The 24,827-nt window shown below is 53.6% G+C and overlaps 1 protein-coding gene and 1 non-coding gene across 9 annotated transcripts in view; one reads left to right on the top strand and one right to left on the bottom strand.

Moving 5' to 3' along the window:
* Positions 1-2,296: 2,296 nt before the first annotated feature.
* On the top strand, positions 2,297-2,409 carry LOC115277118. The gene has a single exon (XR_003902226.1). It is a non-coding gene; the product is annotated as a U5 spliceosomal RNA (small nuclear RNA).
* A 10,710-nt stretch (positions 2,410-13,119) lies between these two features.
* The window catches only part of MAPKAP1 (MAPK associated protein 1), a 240,090-nt gene continuing 228,382 nt past the window's right edge, over positions 13,120-24,827 (bottom strand). For 6 of the 8 annotated variants that reach the window (XM_029919356.1, XM_029919362.1, XM_029919357.1 and 3 more), the window contains 2 exons: positions 18,602-18,699; positions 13,120-13,624 (listed from right to left, as the gene is read on the bottom strand). In XM_029919356.1, coding sequence (XP_029775216.1) covers positions 13,499-13,624; positions 18,602-18,699 — 224 coding nt within the window. In that variant the 3' untranslated portion in view covers positions 13,120-13,498. Of the gene's footprint in view, positions 17,211-18,047; positions 18,354-18,601; positions 18,700-24,827 lie in introns of those variants that run through there. The other 2 variants (XM_029919360.1, XM_029919359.1) reach the window with 2 other exon arrangements.

Here is a 24,827-nt window from a genome sequence, read left to right as displayed (position 1 = left end):
ACATTCCCTGCGGCCCTGCTCGGAGCCAATGGTGGCCAGACACGCAGGGTTCTTCGCCGGGCGGCAGGGCTGTGCGCCTCCGACTCAGACTTGCCGTGGGAGGTGGTTAGAGGCGCCTCTTGGAAGGGGCGGGCCTGGCCGGGTACCTGGTCCCTGACCAGGAGCTGGAGGCCATCACACTGACGCTGCGGGCCATGGAGCGCGGGCCCAGGGGCCGGAGCAGCCCAGGGCGCGGGGAGGAGCCCAGGCGGAGGAGGAGTTGGGCACGGGGACCACGAGGGCTGAGCCCTGGGACCTGCATGGAGAAGGTGGACTAGGACCGAAGATCAGTCTAAGTGGACAACGTGGACTATGGGGGCAGGGCCCAGGAGCTGGAGGCCTCCTTCATTTCCTGTGGGAACATCCACTGGGTCACCATGCTGTGTGACACGTTCCCCGGACACCCCAGGGCTATGCCTTCATGGAGTGTGCCGCCCAGAGCCCAGCCTAGGCCACCATGGAGCTGGCCGAGAGTGTCTTCCAAGGCCGGGCCATCGAGGTGCTGCCGTAGGACCAGCTTGCTGGGGACCAGCTCCGTGCACCCCGGGGGCTTGCCTGGATAGCCAGGTGCCAGAGGAGGACCGTTGCCCCCACCCTGCGTGGGCAGCAGCCTCCAGGGCGAGGCCCACTTCAGGTCACGAGGGCGGAAGGTTCTCAGCATGGTGTTTACCCTACTGAAGGGAAGACCCAACTTAAAAAAAATTTTTTTTTAACATTTATTTATTTTTGCAAGACAAAGTGAGACAGATCATGAGCAGGGGAGGGGCAGAGAGAGAGGGACACGCAGAATCCGAAGCAGGCTCCAGGCTCTGAGCTGCCAGCACAGAGCCTGATGTGGGGCTTGAACCCACGAATAGTGAGATCATGACCTGAGCCAAAGTTGGACGCTCAACCCACTGAGCCCCCAGGTGCCCTGGGAAGACCGGACTTTGAGAGTGGGGCTGGGGTGGGTCCGGGGTAAACAGCTGTGCTCCGGGCAGGACAGTTATTCAGCACAGAACCGCCCTGCCCGCTTCACTCTCCGGGACCTCGTGTTGGGGGTTGCAATGTGTCCCTTCCCACATTCGTAATTTGAAGTCCTAATCCATGTACCCCAGAATGCGACAGTATTTGGAGACAGGGTCTTTGGGGAATTAATGAAGTTGAAGTCATGAGGGTGAGCTCCGATCCAGTATGACTGGTGTCCTTATGAGAAGAGGAAATTAGGACACAGAGGGCTCCAGGGAGAAGTCGGCCATTGACAAGCCAAGGAGAGAGGCTTCGGGAGAAACCAACCCTGCCGATACCTTGATCTTACACTTCCAGCTTGCAGAACTGCAAGAAGGCAGGGCGCCTGGGGGGCTCAGTCAGTTAAGCATCCAACTTCGGCTCAGGTCATGATCTCATGGTTTGTGAATTTGAGCCCAGTGTCAGACTCGGTGCTGACAGCTCAGAGCCTGGGGCCTGCTTCGGATTCTGTGTCTCCCTCTCTGCCTCTCCCCTACTCATGCTCTCTCAAAAATAAACATTAAAAAAAAACTGCAAGAAAGTAAATTTCTTTCGTTCAAGCCCGCGGTACAGCGTTACGAATCCACTCTCCAGTGTATTAACCTACACTCAGCGGAGGGAGCGGGCCAGCTCCCAGGAGCCGACATCACATGAAACACAAGGTACTCAGTTCAATTGGAATCGCAGATAAACAACAGATACTTTTTTTTTTAAAGCATGTATTGAGTGGGACACACTTACATTAAAAGTAAAAAAAAAAAAGGCATCGTTCATCTGAAATTCAGATGTAACTGGCTGACCTGCATTTTCATTTGCTCGGTCTGGATCTGGCCACCAGCCTGAGACCTGAGACAGAGAGGCTCCCAACAGGACAGCAGCTCAAGGACACACTGACCAGCCCAGGCCCGGGTGAGAGGCTGCTTCCCAGGCGCGGGCCACCCTCCCCCGAAGGTTCTGTCTCCCGCACAAACATATTTATTGGGCTTGATGGCAAACAGATTATGCTTGTCCCGGGAAGGGCAGCTAGAAAGAGAAAACCTTGAAGTCCGGGAAATAATGATGGGGGGAGTTAAATTAAAGTGCATAAAACCCTCCCGAGAGATAATGTCAGGGTGAGTTACAGGCCCGATAAGGGACTGGGGGCTCACAGAGGGGGCTCAGAAAGGTCGCCCGGCAGCGTGCGGAGGACCAGGAATCATAAATATGGGGCAAGATGCCCAGCTGGGGTCGCCGGGGTGAAAATATTGGGGTCATTCCAAAAACAATTATCCTGCTTGGTTTGCTCTTCGGGTCTTGTAAATCTTTCACCTTTTATAAAAGATTTCTGGGGGAAGAAGCACTTTGGAACCTTTAACTGATTTTTGCGGCCGCTTCTTGGTGGTTCTGCTAAAAGAAAACAAAAGACAAAGGAGAAAAAGTAATTACCCAGAATTCTCAGGGGCATAGGGAAGGGCTGATGGGTTTCTTCTTATTCCTTGGAATGTGCAGACTGCCCTGAGTTTTGACTCACTCCATTTGGGGTCTGGTCACAGTTTAGCAACTAATGTGCCCCGTTTCCAGTCCAGTCTCAGTGGGGCTCTTAGAACCCAGTGAACCCTGCTTTTTGGGGACAGATGCGGCAGCTGTGTGGCAGCCATCTTGACAAACATGGTGGCCATTCTGACTGACGAGGCAGCGCCTTGGCCTATGTGGCGGGCCTCTTGGCCAACACATACCAAGGCTCATGGCACCACATTCAGGGTCCTGAAGCTGGAGTATGGGTCTAGGCTGTGCCTGGCCTCAAACTCACCGCTCCACTGCATTCCCCGTTTTCCCATTGTCTGTCCAGGGGGACCCTGGTTCAAACTCAGAGCCTCTGTGTCTCTGTGTTCTGGGACAATGTGCAGCACCAGCAGAAGTTTATTGAGAGCTGTGTTGCGCCAGCCACCCCGTGGGCCCACTGCCTTAGGCGCAGCCGAGGGCTTCATTTGGGAGGCAGGGATTCCTAGGTCTCTCTGTCCTCTGGCCACAAAACTGGTGCTATCCCAGCAATTTCTCTCCCATCTACTAGCTCATTTAATCCTCATGATCCTGTAGAAGAAGGATTATTAGCCCTACTTCACAGATAAGGAAACTGAGGCTTCGAGAGGTGAAATAATAGACTTAGTGCCACATAAATAGGGATAAAGCAGAGGTGGGATTTCAATGCAGACTCCAGATCTGTGTTCCTCCCTGTGTCCATGGCTTTCAATCAAGAACGAAGGAGGGTTAAGATTGCTGGGTCTGGAGTCAGATGAAACCTGGGTCGAAATTGCTGCCCTGCTTCCCCCTAGTTGTGTGATTGATTTTGGGTGAGTCACTGTGCACTCTGAGCCTCACTCCCTTCATCTGTCTAATGGACACAGTGCTATAGTTGTGCCACAGGTGTGTGGTGTGGAGTCAAAAGGCTTATGCGCCCAGAGTGTCAAGCCCAGGCCTGGAGCCTCTACTGCCCTCTAGAGGTGGAGGCGTTGTTTACACGTGTATACGGGATTTCTCCCAGTCATCTTTCTGGTCGGCCGACTCCCAATAGGATATAATTATTCCAACTGAGTAAATGTTTGCTGAGTGGGCCATGGACTTCCTTTTTGTTCAAGCCAGACTGAAGTGCAAGAGAAGGGGAGGAGGACAATCAGAGGGGGGTGGCCACGCCTGCCCCAAACTAAAGTCAGTGTTCACAGAGGAATATTGTTCATCAATTCATTCATTCATTCATTCATTCATTCATTCATTCCACAAATGTTGTGTGGAAGGCCTGCTCTGCTAGGTGCAGGGAATACAGTGAATGGGGACCAAGAGTCCCCTGGGCCCAGAGGCCATATCCAAGGCTGAGAAGCAGATGGGAGCCAAAGAGGCCAGGAGGAGGCCACTGCTGTGTGGTACAGATGGTAAAGATGGCAGTCTGGACAAAGACGGAGTGGCCCTGATGATCCCCATAGAAGCGTATGGGATAACCGAGGCTCAGAGAGGCAAAGTGATTTGCCCAAGGTCACACAGCTGCTAGGCAACAGAACCGGTTTGCCTGACTCCGGAAGCCACGCTCTCAGCTGGTACCTGACGTGGCTGCCCTTGGATTGCCTGAAAGAGCATTTCCACCCCGAATTCCGAGTCCCCCAGTTCTAGGAATGTGTACACACGCTTTGGCAAAAGGGTGCTTGGCAAATGCTGCATATGTCAGCCCCTTCCCAGAGCACAGGGAACGGTAGTTAACTAAAGGCCCTGAGAGGTCCTGCAAGGGAGGAGTCTGCCGAGCAGGTAAAACACAGCGTTTCCCATCTGTGTCCATGGAGCCCTCTCTGGGGCCAGGATACCTTCCAGCTTCACCCCATTCACTCACAAACATGTGTTGGGCAGATGCCACAGGCCGGGCACTGACAGGGCAAAGGAGGCGTAGTCCCTGCCTCCAGGTGGCAGAAAGTCAGTGTAAGTCACTTCCCTGGGGCTTCCCCTTAAGACAGAGGACCTGGACAGGAGAAGGGTGTAGAAGCCTGTCACCCACCTGCACACTCCTGACTTCCTGTGGCCAGAGACACCTTTGCACAACCCCCTCCCTGGCCCAGTCAGGGCCATCACTGCTGGTGCCCTGGGGAGGTGAAGGAGTGACGGGGTGGTGGCCATGCACGCGGTCTTGGGGGCTGTGGTCACAGGTATCTGCACCACCAGGATGCCCAAGAGGAGCCGGAGAGAGGGACAGCTGGCCCACAACCCAGCCCTCGGAGAAGGGGAGTGTGGCGGGGTCGTCGGGACCTGGCTTGGTTCCCACAGTGCCCGGCTGTGCGGATGGCTGAGGGTTTTTATGGGACTCCCCCCCGCTGCGTGCGTTCTGGTGGGCTTCCGTTCCTCGCGGTCCAGAGGATGACTAAGAGGGTGACTTCAGGGGCGCCAAAGCCACCCAGCTCTGGCGGGGCCCTCCCTGGATGCTCTGGAAGCCGGAAACTCCAGCCAGCAGCGGCAAGCGCAGAGCGGCAGAGGCAGGCCTTGCCAGCTGGGGCAGGCTTCCCGGAGGAGGAGGCGGTCTTGGAGTCAGGCCGGCAGGACTGCCCAGTTCACGCATCTGCTGCAAGGCTGTGGATTTGACGGTGACGCGCCAGGGCTTGAGGGGCTGGAAAGGCCCTGTTCAAATCCCAGCTCTGCCCTCAGCAGCCGTGTGGCCTTGGGAAAATGACAGGACTCCTGGGAGCCTCGACTTCCTCATTCGTCAAGTGGGATAATGACAGAGCCTCAAGGGGACCTTTAAGGCTGGAGACCAGGGTGGCCCAGGGGAAGGGTCCACTGGTGGGAGGGTTGACCCTGCAACAGAGACAGGATTCTTTTCCTTCTCTTCTTCGCATTCCTTTTCTCCTCTGAAGAACTAAAGACTCTCTGGAAAATACTCCTTGACCTGAAAAAGCCCCAACTGGACGCTGCTGTGGGTCTGTTACAGACATGACTTTGCAAATCAGATGTGACAGGGAAATGTGTGCCAAGATGGTGGCCAGCTGTTCAGCTGTGGGGAAGGGGCTGCTTAGAGACGCGTGCGGCCTCCTCAGAGAGCAGACGGCCACCAGCCTCGGCTGTGCCCAGGGCACAGGTGTGCGAGGGTGGGCGCCCCCGCCCGGGAGGGGAGGGGGATCGGCGAGCTGCTGGAAGATTAAACACGTGGGCGCGCGCGTGCGCACAGGGACACTGGGGTTGAAGCGAGGACTCCACCTCCACTGGGTCCGTATGGAGGAGGGAACCCCACAGGTGGAGACGTTCGGGGCTGGAGTCAGAAGCAGGCTCACGTCCCCTGAACGCCCCTTCCTTGCTCGGCAAACTCCGTCACACTTTAGGCCTTGTTATTGCGGAATGATGCAATGGGCCCCTGCTTCTTGGTGAGTTTGAGAAAATTTAAAAAAAGGAAGGAATTTAGTACAGTGGTTGGTACATAATAACTGCTAAAGAGGTGCACTGATTTTACCTGTCCCCTCCCCTGCTCTGGTTAGTGGGGCCCCTTCCCCGGAGCTCCCGAATCATGGACCTGCTGCCGATACTAGTAGCTCATCTTCCAGCCCCAGGGATTGGCCCAGGGATGGACACGTGATCCCTGCATGGCCAATCAGAGACCTGGCCTGGGCTGTGTATATGGTATTTGGGAGAGAGATCTTTCTGAGGCTTGGAAGTCTTGTCTAGGTTGCTCTTGCCATCTGGAGGGTGCCCTTCTCCTTCTCCTCCTTCTTCTGTTTATTTATCCATTTATTTAAGTAATGTCTACACCCAGGGTGGGGCTTGGACAGTAGAGCTCCGGGTCATCAGAGTGACACGGGGCACTGGTGACACTTACATTGGCAAAAAGCTGGTCTCCTGTGTTGGGAGGCCCTAGTGTCAGCTGGGAGGGGCTTGGTGGCTGCCTAGGAAGGACATCTGGTTCCTGCTCCCCAGGGAGATAAGTGCTTCTCCTGAACCCAAGGTCTCCTTTTCCAACACGGGAGAAACCAGCCACCCGGAAGTAGCCCCCAGGAGGCCCTCTTCCCATAGGAAGTGGAGGGTTTCTTGGCTCAGGATGAAGACGAGCATCGGGGCCCCGCGGTTGTGGGCCCCACAGCGAGGCTGCCTGAGTCCGGAGGGAGGCCGAGGGGCCATCTCGTGCTGGCACCTCTCCTCACAGATGGACGGCTGGACTCTCTCCTGCTTGGAGGGCTCCTCTGGGGCTCTCTGCCTTGGAATCTGCCCTCCCCAGGCATCCACCACTTGTCATCCTCCAACTAGATCATTCTGAGCCACCAGAGCCTTTACCAGGAGCGTTCTCAGCCCCTGGCTGCACGCGAACGCCGTGTCTGCTTCTAGTTCCCAGGCCCAGCAGCCCCTGTTACAGACATCTGGTCACCTGAGCGCTAGAGACGGGGTCATGGCCTCATGGACCAGGAGTTCCCAGGGACAGGCTCTATCCACATCAGACCATTTTCGTACATGCAGGGCCTGTTCGGCCATAATCCAAGGTAGGCATTGGTGGACACTTGTTGAATGAATGCTGAATGCTTACACTCCTCCAGAGTTGGGGAACTCACTCCTCATTAGGAAACTGCTCTCACCTTACAGTAGGTTGGAGCTTGGAGGGATTCCTTGGGCTTCTTTGGGGGTGGGTTAGACGGGGGTCCCTACCTGGCTCCCAGGCCCCTCCGCCTCCCACACCGACGGCTGCTCCCCCTCCCCATGCCTTCCTCTTGCCGGGGTGGAGACACTCTTTGTAAATCTAAGTTAACAAGGCGGTTGCTTTAGTCACAGACACTGGTTGGAGCCTAAACCGGGGCTTGTCTCTGTCCATCAGGGCATTCTGTCTCCCCCTGAAAGGGATTAGAAAGCAGAGCCGCCATGTCACTGGATCGTGCGCCCCATGCTGCACATTTGTAATTCTGGTTAGTGCTCAGACGCAGGCCTTCCCTACATACTGCCTCGTTCCTGAGGGCCACTATGCGCCTGATACCCGGGCGTGATCTCACCGGATGCTCCCAGCCCACGAGGGAGGTATTATTTCTGTCCGCATCTCTCAGAAGGGCCGTCAGACAGATGGAAGAATTCACTCCAGGGCCTCGCCTTGGTGACTCCCGGTAGGAGGTGTGGGCCCCGGTAGGTGCAGCCCCAGACCCCGCAGTGCGAGGGTGTGGGGAGAGTGTTCATGCAGGTCCCAGGCCTTGACCTTGGATGTCCTGGGGGACATGAGGCCTACTTTCCCCTAAAGGCAACTGTGAAGCCCCCTCCCCACCATTTTCAGAGCCTCCCCCTGGCTCTTCGTGGCCTTGCCCCGGAGGAGGAGTCCTATGAGGCTGCAGCCCCCGGGCCAATCACGAGGCTTTGCAATTGCAGAGACTTGGGGGGCCTGCATTGCTGGGTGACTCCAGGGGCTGGAGCGGGGTACAGATGAACCAAAATGTGTCACACACATCATCGTCCTGGACCCCTCAGCAACACCCGCCAGCTCACCCTGGAGGTCACCTCTGTGGAGCCGATAACCGCCCCCTTTCATGTGTATTCTCTCAAACGTCACCTGTGCACAAGCTGACCTTGGCCCTGTTGGGGGGCCAGGAAACAGGCACAGAAAGCACACCAAGGTCACCTGCTGGCAAGTGGCAGAACTAGTGCTTGATCCCATCCTGACGGCAGCGCCATGCCCTTGGCTCCCCAGAGCCAGGCCGTGCTGGCTCCCCAGACCGGTGCTGCTGTAGTGAATTCTCCCATGGCCAAAAAAGCAGCTGTGACTTTCTGGTAAGGAAACGAGACTTCTCACACCTCCCCAGGATCCCAGGGTTTGGCTCAGATGCTCCCAAGCCCAGAGGAGTAACTCCTAAGATGAGGTGGGTGCAGAGGTTTGGGGGCCACCTTGCTTCTAGAATTTTCTCTCCTAATTTACAGCCTCCGCCATCCCTTTTCTCCAATGCACATCAGCTAAACCCTTAAAAGAGTCAAGGGCTTGAAGAATGCTAAAAATTTAATGTATGCTAAAAGGGTATTAAATTCTAAACTAAAATTTACATGGGAATATGACATTAAAATATTTTTAGCTTGCAGGAAGCTGGGGGCTGGAACGCTATAATACAGATGAATTTCATCATTTTCAAAAGAATTAGCCCCACAGCATTTCTTATGTATTCATAGAGGGAGTGCACGCAGATGGGAGCCCTGTCTGGAGGTTCTCTGCAGAGGCGGGCTGGGGAGCGGGGGGGGGGGGGGGGGGGGGCGGGGGGGCGGGGGGGGGGCACTGAGAGGATGACAGGGCAGTGGGGGGCCCCCGAAGAGGCTTCCTGAGGGGCCAGGCGTCGCGCCCTGGGGCCTGAAGTCCTGCTGGCAGCGAAGACCTTGGCCAGGGTGTTCCCGGTGAGCATGTGACTGCGCACCCTTGTCTCATGGCTACCCATCCCCCACTGTGCCCCGGGCCTGTGACATTATCTTAGTTATGCCTCATGCAGCGGCCACGGGGCTCCCTCCAGCTGGTGGCCCAGCTCCGGAGCAGTGTCCTGCTTCCGAATTAGGATGGGGGCGCCCTAGGGACAGGCAGAGCTGAGGCCCCTGACACAGGCGCCTCTCCCAGCCCAGCCCTGCTACAGGTATCGTCAGAGCAGAGCTCCTCCGCCCATCTGCTCTGTGACCCTGTGGCCCAGCAAGTGTCCACAAAGGCCTATTACGCCAGAGGCCATGGTCAAGGGAGGGCCCAGCACTTGGTGACCCATTTTCTCCTTGCCACGGCCTAGGGGGCGCTGACTGGGGACGGTTGTCCTAGGCAGCCCAGAGTGGGAGCTGAGTGCATACCAGCCCACGCTTTTAAGTTTATTTATTTTGAGAGAGAGAAAGAGAGTGAGTAAGCAGGTATGTGGGCAAGGGACAGAAAGAGAGAGGGAGAGAATCCCAAGCAGACTCTGCACTGTCAGCACAGACCCTGATGTGGGTCTTGATCTCATGGACTGTGAAGTCATGACCTGAGCCAAAATCAAGGGTCAGACATTTATCTGACTTGAGCCATCCAGGCACCCCTGAGAAGAGCTCTACTTTCTCCATTTTACAGATGGGGAAACTGAGGCTCCTCAATCGCCTGGCTGGACAAGGGCAGGCCTTGGCTTCCTACCTGGGGCTTTGACTTCAGGCCATGGCTGTGCCCTGGAGGAGGGCCCTGGACCTCTGGGCGTGGGGACAGCAGAAAGGCCTGGCAGACGGCCCTCCCCGCCCTGGCTGAGGGCACCTGCTGTAGGCCAGGACGGAGCAGGGAGAGTGACTCAGACTGGCAGCCAGCTCTGGCCCCAGGAGGGGTCCAGCCAGGACAGGGGCCGGCAGGGGCGGAAATGACCACTCGCTGCCTGGCGGGCGCCTCCCAGCCGCTGCCCCTCCGGGAGGTCACTCATTGGCAGTTAAAAATCTATTGTGACTTGTCAGAAAAATGAATAAATGGGCACATTATTTTTTCATTCCAGACCTCAGCATCTGTTTGTCTAATCAGGAAGGAGAGTGGGGAAGTCAGCGAGGGCTGCCGTGCACGTTTCATGTAAGTTTTCCTCTGTCAGAGGAGTTTAAATGGGTAATGAACAGGCTGTGGTGATTTGAAATATAATCCCATTACGCTGACGAGATTACAGGGCTTCGAGACTTCACAAATCACTCTTCGGGCTTTTATGGCAAACACCACCCTGTTGGGACTTTGCATTTAAGCAGAGGTGTTTGGTGGGAACAGAACATGACAGGCTTAACTCTCCCCGCCCTGGGCTGCTCTGCGGACAGCGGGCCCTCCCCGTGGGGCCTTGCCAGTGCCTGCAGGATGTGGGGCATTTGGGCCTCATCAGCCATCGGAGGCCAAGCCGGAGGCCAGCTGGGAGGCTTGGGTTCCGACCCCGCCACCTCCCAGGTGAGGGAGTCTGCTACTCTGCCTGTTACGGCATCTGTAGCAGGAGGATCAGGTGGCCGGGGGGCTTCTAGCTTCCGGACGCACTCCTGCACACTGTGTACCTTCCCCTGGGGGACCCCCAGGACACCCGTGTCACCCGGAACTGGCCGCCGCACCGCACACCTCAGGCCTCCAGGCCCGCGCTGTCCCCCCGCCCCCAGAGTTTCCATGGCAGCTACTCTGTGTAGCCTGAGGATCACTTGTTCATCTCCAGGCCTCACCGGACCGTGAGCATCTTGACCGCTCCCCCCCCCCCCGCCCCATCCCCGCTGCTGTTTGGCAACCTGACCTGGGGAACGGAAGCAGCTGGCAGGATTTCAGGGGCATGACGGGGGTGGGGATAAGCTTCTTCACCCTCAGAGGGGTCAGTGTGGACACTGATCCTGGGGCCCTGGTGGGGGTGGAAAAGAGGGAGGTGTGCAGAGGCTGAGGCGCGATGGCAGGCCGTTAGTGAAGGTCAGCCCGGGGCGACCAAATGGGCCAACAAGGAAAAGCACTGACCCGAACGGTGGTGCATGCCCCACTGGTGGAGGTGTGCAAGCGTGCAAGCCGAGGCTCAAAAACTCTGGGGGGAACACGCACTTGCTGCCCCAAGAGAGAAGGAGGGACTAAATGGCCTCAAGTATTTCTTGGAATTCTTGTTCAGAAGTGGAAAGGCTCCCGCAAGTTTTGGCCAACAGAAACCACTGGAAGGAAGGTTGAGACATGGAAGACATTCTCTAGAAAGGTCTGCAGAGGTCACTTACTCCGGCACCTCTATTTGCAGATGAAGAAACTGAGGTCCCGAGGAGGGACTGCTCACCTCAGGGCCACAAAGCCACCAGGCGAGGCTGCAGGTGTCAGAGTCACGGTGTGTCCCAATGAAAGGTGAGACCCTTCCAGGGCCCAAGCCCTCAGCTCTGGAACAGAGGTAATGCCAGACCTGCCACCAGTTGGCTGCGGGAGTTACCTGGGCCCCGGCGTATTTGTGAGGGACCAGCAGGCAGCCCGCCTGGCGAGCAGGTGCCCAGGCCGTGGGCGGCCGGTTCTCAGAGGTCGGCTGAGGCCAGGGCTCTGGGCCGGCCACCTGCACCATCGTGTGGGGTGCAGGTGGGGCCGCCCGGAGCCGGGTCAGGAGAGGCTGATGGAGAGCGCGAGGGACCCAGTGACCTGGGCTGTTCCGCGCTCCTGCTCTGTCAGGTCTATCCCCGAGGAGTTTCTGGCTCTCTCTTAAAATCCAGGTGTGGGGTGTTAGAGGGGGGCCGAGGGAAAACAGAATGGAAACGGTCTGGATATTTGGTCGGCCTGGGTGGTTGGACAGTGTTCCCCCTTCAAGTGTCCCGGCAGCTGGACAGATGTGCTTTACGTAAACTGCACACGTGCCGTTCTTCCCGATAGGAGAACGGTGTTGATCATGTCCTGGAGGGAGGTCGAGGTCCTGATGTTGCCCCTGAGTGAAGAGGGTCATCCTGTCTCGCTCTGTACGTGAGGAGGCCTGTGGTGCACGTCAGACACCTTGGGTGCCACATCAGCTGCCGCAAATGCCCCTCCCCAGGGTGACGCACAGGTCAGGATACTGTGCTCGAGACGTCGAGAATTCAAAGCAATATGCAAAAGATGGTATTTATATGACTTTTATTTTAATATTTTAATACTGAATATGCCACAAGATTTAATGACCAAATTAGTCATTTACATTTTTCAAAGATATCTAAATATAAAATTGCTAAAAATTCAAATACAGATAGATAGCAAGCTACAAATAATATTTCTTGTTTCTGGGGTGGGTAGGAATGGAAGACGTTAGAAAAGGATGCTCTGTTGGCTGAACAAAGATCAGAATGAAAGAGGAATTCATTAAAATGCCCCCAGTGCAGAGAAACACACTTGACTTTGAGATGCTGCTGTCGTCACATCTCCTCCTGCACGGCAATTAAAAAAGCTGTTTGAAATGCGGGTCCTCGGTGGGATATCTGGTCCTCGGCCCTGGCCGGGGACAGTGCGAAGGGACGTCACCCTGGGAGGGGCCCTGGAGAGGCTGGTGAGGACCGCAGAGGCATCTGTGTGGCCAGAGGTGTGGTGTCAGTGACGCTCTGTCCCTTGGCAGCCCCCGGGGAGCAGGCGTCCCTCTGCTCCGCCGTCTCTGCCCACCGTCTGCCCTGGCAGACGGAGACTCGGCGGCGGCGTGCCTGCTCACGCCAGGAGGCAGGTGCTGCGCGGAGAGAAGGGGCGCGGGGTCCTTCCCAGTCAGTCGAGCAGAGCCTCTCCCCCTTCCAGGGAAAACCCACGTGCGGGTCTAACCGCGAGCTGAAACGGGCACTTGCTACTTAAGAAACGGAACAGCCCACTCGTGCCGGGAGCTGGACCGGCCGTGACCCCGTTCTCCCGGCGCCCCGCGCTCCACCCGCACGCAGTCCGCGTCTCCGAGGCCAAGAGGTTCCGGGATGAGCGGACGCGAGGCGGCTGCTGAAGGGGCACAGCCTGGGACACACGTCCCCGCCCCCTCCCGACTAGTAAGAGACCATCCTCGAAGCAATGCACTCACTTAAACAAATGGCATAGTTAAAACTATTGACTAAGCCCTAAACATTTCTTCTGAGAAATCGAGCCATAGCTCTTCCAATCTGCCTGTTCAATATGGGAACAGGTTTTAAAGAGAAGGACATGATCAATCCTCTGCCCCAAAGAATGGCCCGTCATACCAACCGTGGTCAAGAGCACGCCTGTTTATTAAAAGAAAAAAAAAAAAAGAAATGTACATTTTTGTTCTTCGTTTGTTTGAAGAAATTTGATCAAGTTGCAAGGAAATGTCTGGGCGTGGCTATGGACATCCTCAGCAGGGCCACTGGCCGTGAGGATGGCCGGGCGTGGCATCTGGGTCTTTGGCCCCTGGCACTGCTCATCAAAGCCACTGCCGCTCAGGCTTCGGTCCCGCAGAGATGTCCCAGCTCTGTTTCCCAAGAGCCCCCCAGCCTCGTGCCCGCGAGCCAGGCCCCTGAGGATTGCAAGACACAGGGCGGGCTCGAGGGCCACCTGGCCCTGGCAGGCAGGCTCTGAGCTACGGCGACAGACTGGGGTTGGAGGCCAGTGTCATTGCTGCCCTGATTTCTTCTCCTTCTGGAAGCTGAAGCTTGTACGTCTGTTCAGTTTTCTTTGTTTTTGAGCAAAATAGTCAGCCCGGGCAGTGCTTGCTCGCGATTCCAGGATGTAGTTAACCTAGAAAGCAAGAGGACACAGTCCAGTCACTCGGCAGCCTCTCTGTTCGCCCAGGGCATAGACGGGAAGGCCCTGACCCAGGCCGGGAGCCCAGGTGCTCTCTTGTGCCTGGAGCCATCACCACGGCAACCTGGCAGGCTGGGCCGGGGCCCACTTTATGACAGGAGAACGGAGGCCTGGAGGGGACAAGTGGCCGCTGCGCGCCTTCCAGTCACCAGTGGCGGAGCTTTCCGGATTCCAGAGCCTGTGCTCCCTCTTCAGCACGTGCTGCCTCCCAGAAGGCTGTGCACCAGGCTTCCGGTTCTGCTCGCCCGCTGTGCAGCCCTGGGCCCGCACATGACTCCCCTGAGCCCTGCTTTCCTTGTCCGAGAGGTGAGAGCACTGCAGGGATGAGAAACCGGCTGAACCGAGGCTCTATATGCAGCCCCCTCCTCGCCCGCACCCCCAGGTACAGAGGTTCTAATTACGGGATTTCCTCGACGGCCCACCAGGGCTCATTTGATAAAAAGGAGTGAGGCTCAGGGAGGGCGCCTCGCTGACCAGGGTCACCCAGAGGCGAGGGTCAAAGCTGGGAGAGGAGCGGAGCTGGGAGGGTGCTCGGTGGGGAGCACGCTGCCCGGACGCCCCTAGGCGGCGGCTGCACACGGTCACCGTCTGCAGCTCCTCTGCCACCAGGCACGTCCATGTCTGAGCCTGGCCCTGTGCTTGGTTCAGGAGACCTAGGGACGTGAGACATGATGATCTCTGCTCCGAGGCGCTCACAGGCTGGTGAGTATCCAACAGCAGGCCAAGTGCGGCACCAGAGCCAGAAGGCGCATGGAAGAATGGGGTCATGGTCAGGGAGACGTGGGGCAGGGCAGTCTTGCAGAGGGAATGAGCGAGCTGGGTTCTGAGAGAGAAGCAGGGGTCTGGGGTGTACGGGGCGGGGCGGGGGGGACCGGCACATATCACGGCGCAGCAATGGAAGACAGCAACGTATCTGTGGGACTGAACAACTTAGGGGCCAGTCCAGGTGGGCTGGGAGGAGCTGGGGAGGGCAGCGGTGCCGGGTCAGGCCTGGGCTGCGGTGTAGACCATCAACCCCTGGCTGGGCAGCATGGTGGTGGGCTGCCGGAGCGCTTTGCCAGGACTAACTCATGGGACCTTCACGACAGCCTTATGACACCAAGGCCATTATCCCATCGTGCAGATGAGAAAGTCAAGGCACAGAATGGCGATGCGTTTACTCAAGGCCACAAAGCCAGTAAGAGTCCAAGCAGGGATTGTGTCCTCAATTAACATGCCTCTAGTTTCCCAGGCCCCTGGCCTCCACAGAGGTGCGCCCATCCCTTCCCTGCCCAGATACCATTCCTCCCACCGCCCCTGCGCCCTCCGGTTGGGGCTTTTCTTGAACCTTTTCTCCTCACTCTCCAGTATCTGAAAGTGAAACTGGGAAACCCAGATATTTTGGACTGTGGAGACGAGCCACCACCTCTGCTGACTCTCCTCTGAGGGGCCCCGCTGACCGTGTGACAGGAGCGGGGGCTGCCGCGGGGAGGCAGTGTGGCACGGATGCCTCACGTACACGGTGTCCCCTCCGAACTTCCTGCCTGACAGTCGCCAGCAGCAGCAGGCGTTAAGGGCTGGTGTGTGAGTCCAGAAGGCCTGACGTGCTTGGCCCGCTGCCTCGCTGAGCCACCAGCTGAGAGCAATAAATCATGAGGGCCGGGGCCGGGCTGACGACGTGGGACTCTACAAGGCATGGAAATAAGCGGTCTTATCATTCTTAATAAGAGCGATCTTTGGATTATACTGTTTGCACACTCAGCCGACCTAGTGTTTTCAGTGTATTTTTGGCACATATAACTTGACAAAAGCATTTAAAAATGATCTTTAACTAGCCAACTATCTCCTAAATTTATTATCTTCAGTGCTTTGTGATAATCACATAGATAATTTTAATGGAAGATTAATGTAATAATCAAAAGATAAAAACGCCCTTTGGTCTGCCATTAGTTGGTTAATATGCTGTGGCTTAAAACTGGCACAATTTTATGCACTACAGAGTGTTTCACTTTCAATGCATTTTACAGCTTACGGCACAAAAATATAGGGAGTTTTCATGGTCAATAAACCACAGCCTCCATCACTCGATCACGAGAAGAACCCAATGTGAAGAGACCAACGATCCCTCTGAGATTCATCTCGAAGCCTGCAGAGTTAGGGACCACACAAGGCTTAGCTCAGTTACACCCGGGGTGGAAGGGACAGCCTGGGACGCCTCCGGGCTGGGCTTCAGGCAGAGGCTCTACCCCTCACACGTTCTGTGGCCTCGGGCCTCTATTTCCTCATCTACAAAATGGGGATAATAATGTCGACACTCTGCAGGGCAATCATGAAGATTAAATAATTACATACAATGTCTGGTATGCCGTTGGTGTTCAATAAATGGGAGACATTAATGTTTCTACACGAGGGAAAAACATGACGGAATAAAATCACTGGACAAAGACGGCCTGTTTGTAACCGTTTCTGTGACGTTGGCCTCTGGCCCTTATGTCCTCCCTTCCGTTTCCATCTAAAGCTCTCATTTTATGTAAACCTTCTGAATTCTAGAACCACCACACACAGTATTTGAGTCTAAGGCTGACTCCTGGAAGAGCCTCCGATGGAAACACTTCTGGCAAATTCTGGGACATGGGGCCGGGGCCTAAGTCACTTGGTATTGGTGCAAAGCCCACAGTCACTGTGGGGATGGCAGAGAAGGCTAAGTATTTAAATTGCTATAAAAATCAGAGACAGAAAACGTGAAATTTAATCTTCCATCAGGATCATGACCATTAGCTCTCTAAGTAAATCAGGTCTGGGCTCGCTGTGACTCTCCTGCCGTCTCGGGCAGGATGCAATATTTCTGCAAACATTTTCATAAGAAAACGGACATTTCAGGAGAGGCGATAGGCCTCAGGGATTTTGCAGAAAAGCATCTGCTTCGAGGGAGCATTTGGTCCTGTAAAGTGATTTCTCTGCACTTGCTCGCGCACAGCCTCAGACTGAAGTCATAAACCTGTGCTTGTGTCATCAATCTGCTGTTGTGAAAATTATTTTGATGTCAAACACAGGATTATAATTTTACTAGAATCCTTCTCAAGTCTTGAATATTTTAATGCTGGCTATAAAAAAAGGCCAGCCCCTGATGGGGTAATGGAATATTTCTTTACCTGGTCCCCGAACACTGCACTAGTTCCCCGTGCTGTCTGGTGACAAGCTGGCAAGTTAACTCTTAGCTTGCTGGTTTCAAGCACGGCAGCACGCCCCGTGTCCCCACCGCCTGGTCCGAGGTGGGCTCTGGCCCCGACTGCCCCCCAGCAGCTTTAGCCTTCCATTTCCATCTACTACTTTTGGAAATCTTTTGCAGCCATGAGGATGTGGCCTCGAAATGTCTCTGCAAAACAATGCCATTTCACGGAAACCTCTCCTTCAATGCCGCAAGGTGGCACACATTCGGCGGGACGGGGCACAAGGTCTGGAAGCTGCCACACCTGGGGTCAGGTCCGGTTCTGCCATTCATGGTCCTGGCTAAGATTTGTTTCTGAGCCTCAGTTTTCATCTAGGAAATGGGATGGAATGGGAAAGACTGTCACGGTACCATCTTGCAGAACTGTCAAGATTCCATGAAAGAGGGTGAGAATTTAGCTCAGGTCCTGCATTCTGCAATCCCTCAAGGACAGCTCAGCTACTTTCATTATTATTACTCGATGGCTTTCACTCTCAAGAGGACAGTGAATACTAATCTAGGTAGGTTTACACTGCTTCATTTGACTCGTGTTCCAGGAGCCCTTTGCTGGGGTGGGGCAGTGTACCTACCAGGATGTCCATTTTACAGGCAGAGAAACTGAGGCCCTGAGAGGAGATGTGACTAGCCAGAGTCATACAGAGTCCTCAGAGTCACCCTCTGGCTGTAAGCCCTGCTCTGCCCGAACCAAGCAGCCCTGTTGTTGCTATCTGTTCCCTCCGCGTAAGATCCGGCTTGAAGACAGCGCCGTCGGTTTCGAAGAGTCTGAAAACCACTAGTCCAGGGTGTGGTGCACTGGCCCCGAGCCTGGGCGGCACGGGGAGCCTCTCAGAGACGCAGCCTCCGGCTGCCCCCAGTCCTCCTGAGACCCCCGGGAGCTCTTCTCAGCCTGTCCCCACTTTACAAGGTTCTGTGTGACCTGGCCTTTCCGCCCTGCTCTGCTCCAGCCACACAGGCCTGGGTGCCACCGCCCGGCCTCATGTGCTCACCCCGCTTCTCTGCCCTTCGCAGGCTGCTCCCCGAGATGCGTGTTCTCTCGCCCCACCTGGTAAAATCTGTGCCTTTCATCTCCCCTTCAGGGTTCAGCTCTCCACCCACCCCTCGGCCCCGTCAGTTTTCCTCTTCCACATCCACGTAGTACCTTTGTGACTGTTTAGCAATCTGTGCAATGTGATGTTTAATGTGTGTCTGCTGCGACAGAGAAAGAGCTTTCTGGGGGCGGGGCCTGGGTCCGTCCCCACCGCATCCCAAGTGCTAGCCTGGCACACAGAGGGTGCTCAGTGGGCATGGTTGAGGTCCCATAACACAGGACTGTAGCATCAAGTCGAACAGGTTTACAACAGGTTGCTAAAATTACCATGAATACATTAAGCGTCTTCACACAACAACAATTTCCCTGGAGTCCGGTCCAGGGCCCTCAAGGAGCTCCGACAGTGGGTGGGCGGGCGGACACACGTGCTGCGTAAAAAGGATAAGCACGAAGAAGCAGGATTACTGAGGAGGGGCCCGAGGGGCTCCTGCTTCGGCCGAAGCGGGCGTGGAGCAGCTGACCTGTGGCGTGGCCTGGGTGTGGGCGCTCACTGCCGAAGCGACCAGAAGGCAGGTGCCCCTCTGCAAACCGCGCTCAGGAGCCTTGCCCGGCGTGGGGAGGAGGGGACTGCTGCCGGCCTGGGAACCCTGCACAGGGGCCTCGGAGCGACACTCACCTTGAGTACAATTTCATTGACAGTAGCAGCGTCAGATTCAAAGTAGAGGTGTTTATAGTCATGATTGCTTAGATACGTGAGTTTAAATATTGCGTGACCTGGAGAGAAAGAAAAGACAGCGTTGAGGGGGTTCTGGTGACTTCCCTCCGAGGAGGCCCACACATGATTCTCCCCGTGTCATTCTAGTTTAAGCAAGAGCAAGGGGAGGTGTGAGGCCGAATGCTCCCAGGAGCAGCTCCTTTCTCTCATCACAGGCCGTGGAGAAAATGGACGGTAAAAAAAAAAAAAAAAAAAAAAGAAATCAAATGGCTGGTTAGGCCTCCTTCCACTCTGGAGCGTGTCCAGGGCAGGCCGCGGGAGGAAGGCTCTGCAGAACTACTTCTATCCACAGAGGACATGAATAGGTGGCCAGTTAACCACAAATGATTACCCTAAAAATAAAGTAACTGTGCCTAAAGCCAAATGAGCAACAGGAAGGACCAAGGCGGCTAGTAATGCCATCTCGAGGCTTCTCTGTGGGTCTGGCTACAGCGGGGAAGGGGGGGTCCTGGTCTGGTGACCTCGACTGGAAGCTGCTTCCGGGCCTCTGGTCATTTCTCCCCTAGAAGAAGGCCACGTCACACAGCTGTCCAGCCTCGGGGGGCCAGACCCTCACACAGAACCAAGTTCCTGCACACTCCTTTCCTACCACCTTCCGGTCCAGCCTCCCGTCATGCTGCCCTCCCGTGCGCGGGCCAGCCCCGTGGCACTGCACGCCCACCAGCCGAGGCCTGGGGCAGCGGCTCTCCCTGACCAGTCCGGAAAAGACCTGCCGATCCTGGGGACTCCTCTCATGTACCTCCCGTAACACACGTGGCCTGCAGCCTGACACCTGCAGACAGGGGCCAAGTGCCTGTCCTTTGTGCCAGATACCCTCCTCCAGACAGACACCAATGCCAGCCTGCGTCAGTCCCAAGTGAAGCCCTCCCAGCCCACCAGCACTCAGCTGTGGGAGACCCTGTGGCACTCTAGAAAAGTCCTCCTGCTCCTTAAGCTATTTTGAAGTTGGTTTCCAGCACTGCTTCCGGGAGACACGTAGTCAGTGCTCAGCAAAGTTCCCAGACTCAGGAGCGGCCGGTGAGCTCTTCGTGCAGATGCCTCGGACCCGCCGCCCCTGGCCTGCGCTGCGGACCTCAGTGCTGGGCAGATAAAGCATATCCTTCCTAATAGGCCTTCTCATCCGTTTTCCTTTTAATTGAAACAGCGCTGGTCACAGTTATTAATTAATAATATATCACCCATATTACTGTAAGTTCACTCCTTTCCCGGAGAAATCTTCTTGGGGACTTTATTTACAGTAGCTAATTCTTCAGATCTCCAAAAATAAACTGATATATGTTGTACATTTGTGGCCAGAAAAGTTGAGCTGCTGGTATTTTATCCTGGAAACATCATTATGATATACTAATTGTGACTATAAATTCTATAATGAAAAAATTAGCTAATAATTTCTGAAAAACCTCACATTCAGTCACTTGACACATTTAGCCGGATTCTAAATCGTGGTATTAAATGTTAGAATTCTTAGCCAGAAGCTAATCATTCTGTTAATATGTAAATTACTTGTTTCTGATAAGAAAGGGAATCTCAGTTAAAGATAGATCTGTATGTACGGGTGTGAGTCCCTTTATCTTTACAGGACCCGTGTTGGGAGAGTCCGGCTTGCTGGCGATCACTGTGTGGAAGAACAATGCAGTTCACTGCTGGCCATGCTGTGACCAAGCGGAGGCATCCACGAAGGTCACCGGGCTGTGAAGGACAAACAGAGACACGCCCTCCAGGAGGCCTTACCACTGACACCTGGCCATGACAGACCCAGCCACCAAGGCCTGGGGCTAAGAAGGACCAGAAGGTCTTAGGGAGGCCTGTAGACCTGAAGCTTCAGGGTTCACTGACCACTTTGATAAGGGATCTCATGGACAGTCTACACCACCTGCTCCCACTCATCACTGGCAAAACAAACCTCAAGATGCTAGACCATGTTTTGCCCAAACAACTGAAGTGCTTTAAAAACCTTTTCTGCACTGTTTAAGAAGAGCCAAATCTATACATGGCACAGGGGACATGCAGTTTGCCCCAGCCTGAGGGAGCCTCTGGAGCCCGGACACTATCTTCTGGGTAACACATCGCCTGTGGAGTGTATCGACCGCGGGCTGATGGAGGGGAGGTCGGCAGCTTATCTGCACAACAGTCACATGGAAAACAAAAAGGAAACATCCCCAGTCTCCTGAAAGGCTGCGTATTGGGGCCAGGTGAACACAAGCACACTAACATCTGTATTTTGCTGTGCTGGGGGGCTGCGCGCGTTCCTTGCTTGTCCCCGGTACTCATTCCAGAGCCCCAAGGAAAAGTGAAGTGGACAGGAATGATGAAGAGTTCGCCACTCACCGCCTCTCTAAGTCTCTGATTTATTTGTCCTTTCCAGGGAAAGCATCCACATCACAGAGAGAACCCGGAAAATGCTGTCTAGAGTACCTGTATTTGAATTTCAGCCAATCAGCCCTTTTGTGATTATGACGGAGCCAGAGATGTTAATAACCGGGATGGGGTGTGGGGAGACAGTGACAGCACACAGCCCCTTCTGACTCTATGGGAGAAATTTCGAGGGACAACTCCAGTGTAGAAGTTCAGGTTAAAATCTGCAGTCATGGTTTCACCCACACTGGGGCATGGGACATGGGGTTGGCTCAATCTAAGAGACAGTTTTTGCTGTGAGGACTTTTCATTCCCTCCAGGACCAGTTTTATGCAGGTCAGGCCCTGCCAGCAGCACAGATTTGTGCAAGGGCCAGAGGAATGAACAGAGTCGAGAATGATGCGCGCCGAGAGGATGGTGAGTGCGGGTTGCTGCTTTGGAGACCCCAGGGGGAGGTGGGTGGCCTCGGCAGGGAAGGGTCATCAGTTTTTTGGAGGAGCTGATACTGGAGGAGTCTTACAGGAGTATGAGGAGTCAGCTGGGTGAAGGTAGGGGTGGAGAAGGATGCACCAGGGTCAGGACAAAGGTCAAGAGACCCGAGGGAGACCCGAGCAAAGGCACAAGCAGCGGGCAGGCAGATGACACGGGACAGGCCCAAAGTGCTGGAAATGCTGGATTCGCCAGGTGAGGGAGCCCCTAGTGGGCTGAAGAGTCGGGCAGTTAAGTAAATGGTCAAACTGTGCTTTTAGGTGCTCACCCCGGCTCCCGGGGCCAGGAGGCAGGGAGACCAGCAGCCAGCACCCAGCTAGGAGTGTATGTGGTTCTGAGCTACACAAGGGGCAAAAAGGATGCTGAGAAAGGGGTGGACTTGACACCTGTAGAGGAGATAACACTGGCAGGATCTGGGGGTTGTTTTATGACAGAATAACAGTTAATAAGCGGAACTCACACTTGTGTAATTTCACAGTCCAAAACCTATATATTAAGATGTAACAAAGTTGGCTGACCTCTTACTGGAAACAAATCTATCAATAAACATGAATCATACATGTTACATGGTGAATTTCCATCAGAGGGAGAAGAAGGGAAGCATTTCAACACTGATTAAATAGGTGTTCAATTAAAAAGAGAACAAGAAAAGCCTGTTATGAAACACTCTATTGCCTTAGGCACCTCCAGGCTCACTTAGGTAAGGGAGGCTCAGGAGGCTCCTGAGCTGCAGCCTACCAAGGCATCTGTCCTGGGATGTGAGAGGGAATCTGAGCTGGGTGGGTTATCCATATCCTTGAAAATCCAAAGAATGACCATTTTCATGGGAAGGGGATAAGATACAGGGGCAAAAATTTGTAAACTTCTGTAAATTTGCAGAAATTTGTAAAAATTTCATCTGAGAAAAAATGATCTATCAGCATGATTGAAAAGGAAATGCAAAATCTAATATTCCAATCAGTATGAATTATTTTGCTTGGATTGTTAAAGCCTGTTTGGAAATTAAGGCATGACAAAAGCCTGGGATGCAGAGGGGAAAAGTGTGAGCTTCAGAATCAGACTAAGGAGAAAGCTCCAGCCTTACTTGTTCCCCCAGCAGGACCTGGGCGAGTCACCATCCTTCCAGGTGCCCAGGTCTGCCCCTTGGCATCTCACATAGCCCAGATATAGTGGGGCTCAGTGGGTGGTGATTGTTCTTACAAATGTGATGGAACTGATATATGAAAAGAAAATCATCATTATTTTGAAGACTGTTTTTAATTGGGCCACCTCTGAGATTTGCTTTTAGTATTGTAGGAAGAAAAAAGAATATAATGGGGCATAGAATGGGCATCTAAGCTCTGGTCACATGCTCAGGGCAGAAACTGAAACTATACATTTGCTTCTGAACACTGAAGGGGAAAGCTGGATATGTAAAAATGTATTTACATCATGCATTTCCCCCCCAAGTAAAACAGAGAAGATGGAATGGAATGACAAACAGAAACTAATTAGCAGCACAAATGTCAGAAGTGGAGACGCTGGAGCTTCCGTGCTCTAATTCCCCTTCTGTGTTATGAATTTTAACTTAAACAAGAACTTGTGCCAGAAAAACAGGTTCCTCTGGTCGTTTGGGGGGTAATGACGAGAAATCACTCCCCAAAAGCTGTTATCGTACCAAGGGCCAGCGTAAGTGCAGAGGGACAGGGCTTCTATAGTCTGCTAGAAGCACTCCCAGATTTCCTCTGCAAATGGGATGGAGATTACCGTTTGAAAGGAGCCCCCTTCTACCATAACCTGCCTGCATGGGCTGTGGTTGGCAATGACTGGGTAGAGCTGCCTTTTCAAGCCCAGTCTGCAGCCCGCCTTTGTGTAAAACACCCCAGATGTCACCAATGGCCAGGAAAGCCGAAAACAGACATTCCTTCTTCTTTTCAATGAAAAACATATAAAATATCATTTTAAGATTAGTAAAAATTTAGGAGAGGAAAAAACTCCACACACTGCTCCCGTAACGCAAATACCCAGTGTGATGATTTCCATGGTCTCTTTCGTCATCATTCCCACATGTCTGTGTTTTGGGATCTGACAGGACCCAAAATTTGGGACCTTTTTTTTTTTTGGCTAACATTTTACCATAGCCCCTTCCCTGTTGCTACACAGCCTCTACACCCATGGTTTTCAATAGCTGCCTTTTATCACAACAGGTAGATATGTATCAAGGTTCATGCTCTCTCTCACGGGCATTTAAAATACTTATAAAAGTCCCAGTATTATAAACAAAATTTTGAGTTGGATTCTTTCTCCATTCCTTTACCTCAGGCATAATGCTTTTTTTTTTTTTAAGGATAATTCTAATTTTGCTGAGAAGAAAACAGTTTCTCTTTTAAATTGTGGTAAATGTTACCATTCGACCATTTTTAAGTGTAAAATTAAGATGTATTAAGTACATTTACAATGTTCTGCAACCATCACCACTATCCATTTCCAAAAGTTTTTCATCATCCCCAATAGACACACTGTACTCACTAAATAGAAACATCCTTTCTCCCTTCTCCCAGCTGCTGGTAACCCCTATTCTCTCTTCTACTTTCTGCATCTAAGAGCTTGCCTATTCTCGGTGACACAGCAGGCGGATCATGCAATATTTGTCCTTTTGGTTTGGCTTATTTAGCATAGTTTTCAAGGTTCATCTGTGTTGTGTATCAGAACTTCATTCCCTTCAAGACTGAGTACTGTTCCAGCTTATGTACACACCACAATTTTATCCATTCACCTAGAGATGGACAGTTGCATTGTTTCTACCTTTTGGCTACTGTGAACAGTGCTGCGGTGGACACTGATGTGTGTCTATTTGAGCCTCTGCCCTCCATTCCTCTGGGTCTATACATAGAAGTGGGACTGGTGGATCATGTGGTAACTCTCTTCAACTTTTTGAGCCAAACTTTAGTGCACTGGCTGCACCATTTTACATTCTCACCAGGATTGCACAAAGGTTCTAATTTCTCCACACCCTTATACTTGTTTTCTTTTTTTCTTTAATAACAGCCATCCCAATGGGTAGTGACTAGTGATGGTGAACATCTTTTCATGTGCTTATTGGCCATTTGTATATCTTCTTTGGAGAAATATCTATTTGAGTCCTTAGCTCACTTTTGAATTGGGTTGTTTTTGAGGAAACTGAGTTTTAGGCATTTGTAACTTGTATTGCCCAAGATTATCCAATATGTAACTTGCAGAAATAGCACTCAAAAATGTATGGGTGGGCTCCCAACCCCTTGTCATTATAATTCTAAAAGACCTC

Source organism: Suricata suricatta, chromosome 13 (assembly GCF_006229205.1).
Source record: "Suricata suricatta isolate VVHF042 chromosome 13, meerkat_22Aug2017_6uvM2_HiC, whole genome shotgun sequence".
Lineage (NCBI taxonomy): Eukaryota > Metazoa > Chordata > Mammalia > Carnivora > Herpestidae > Suricata > Suricata suricatta.
The sequence above is the reverse complement of the archived record's forward strand: the minus strand, read 5'-3'. Positions and strand labels throughout refer to the sequence as shown.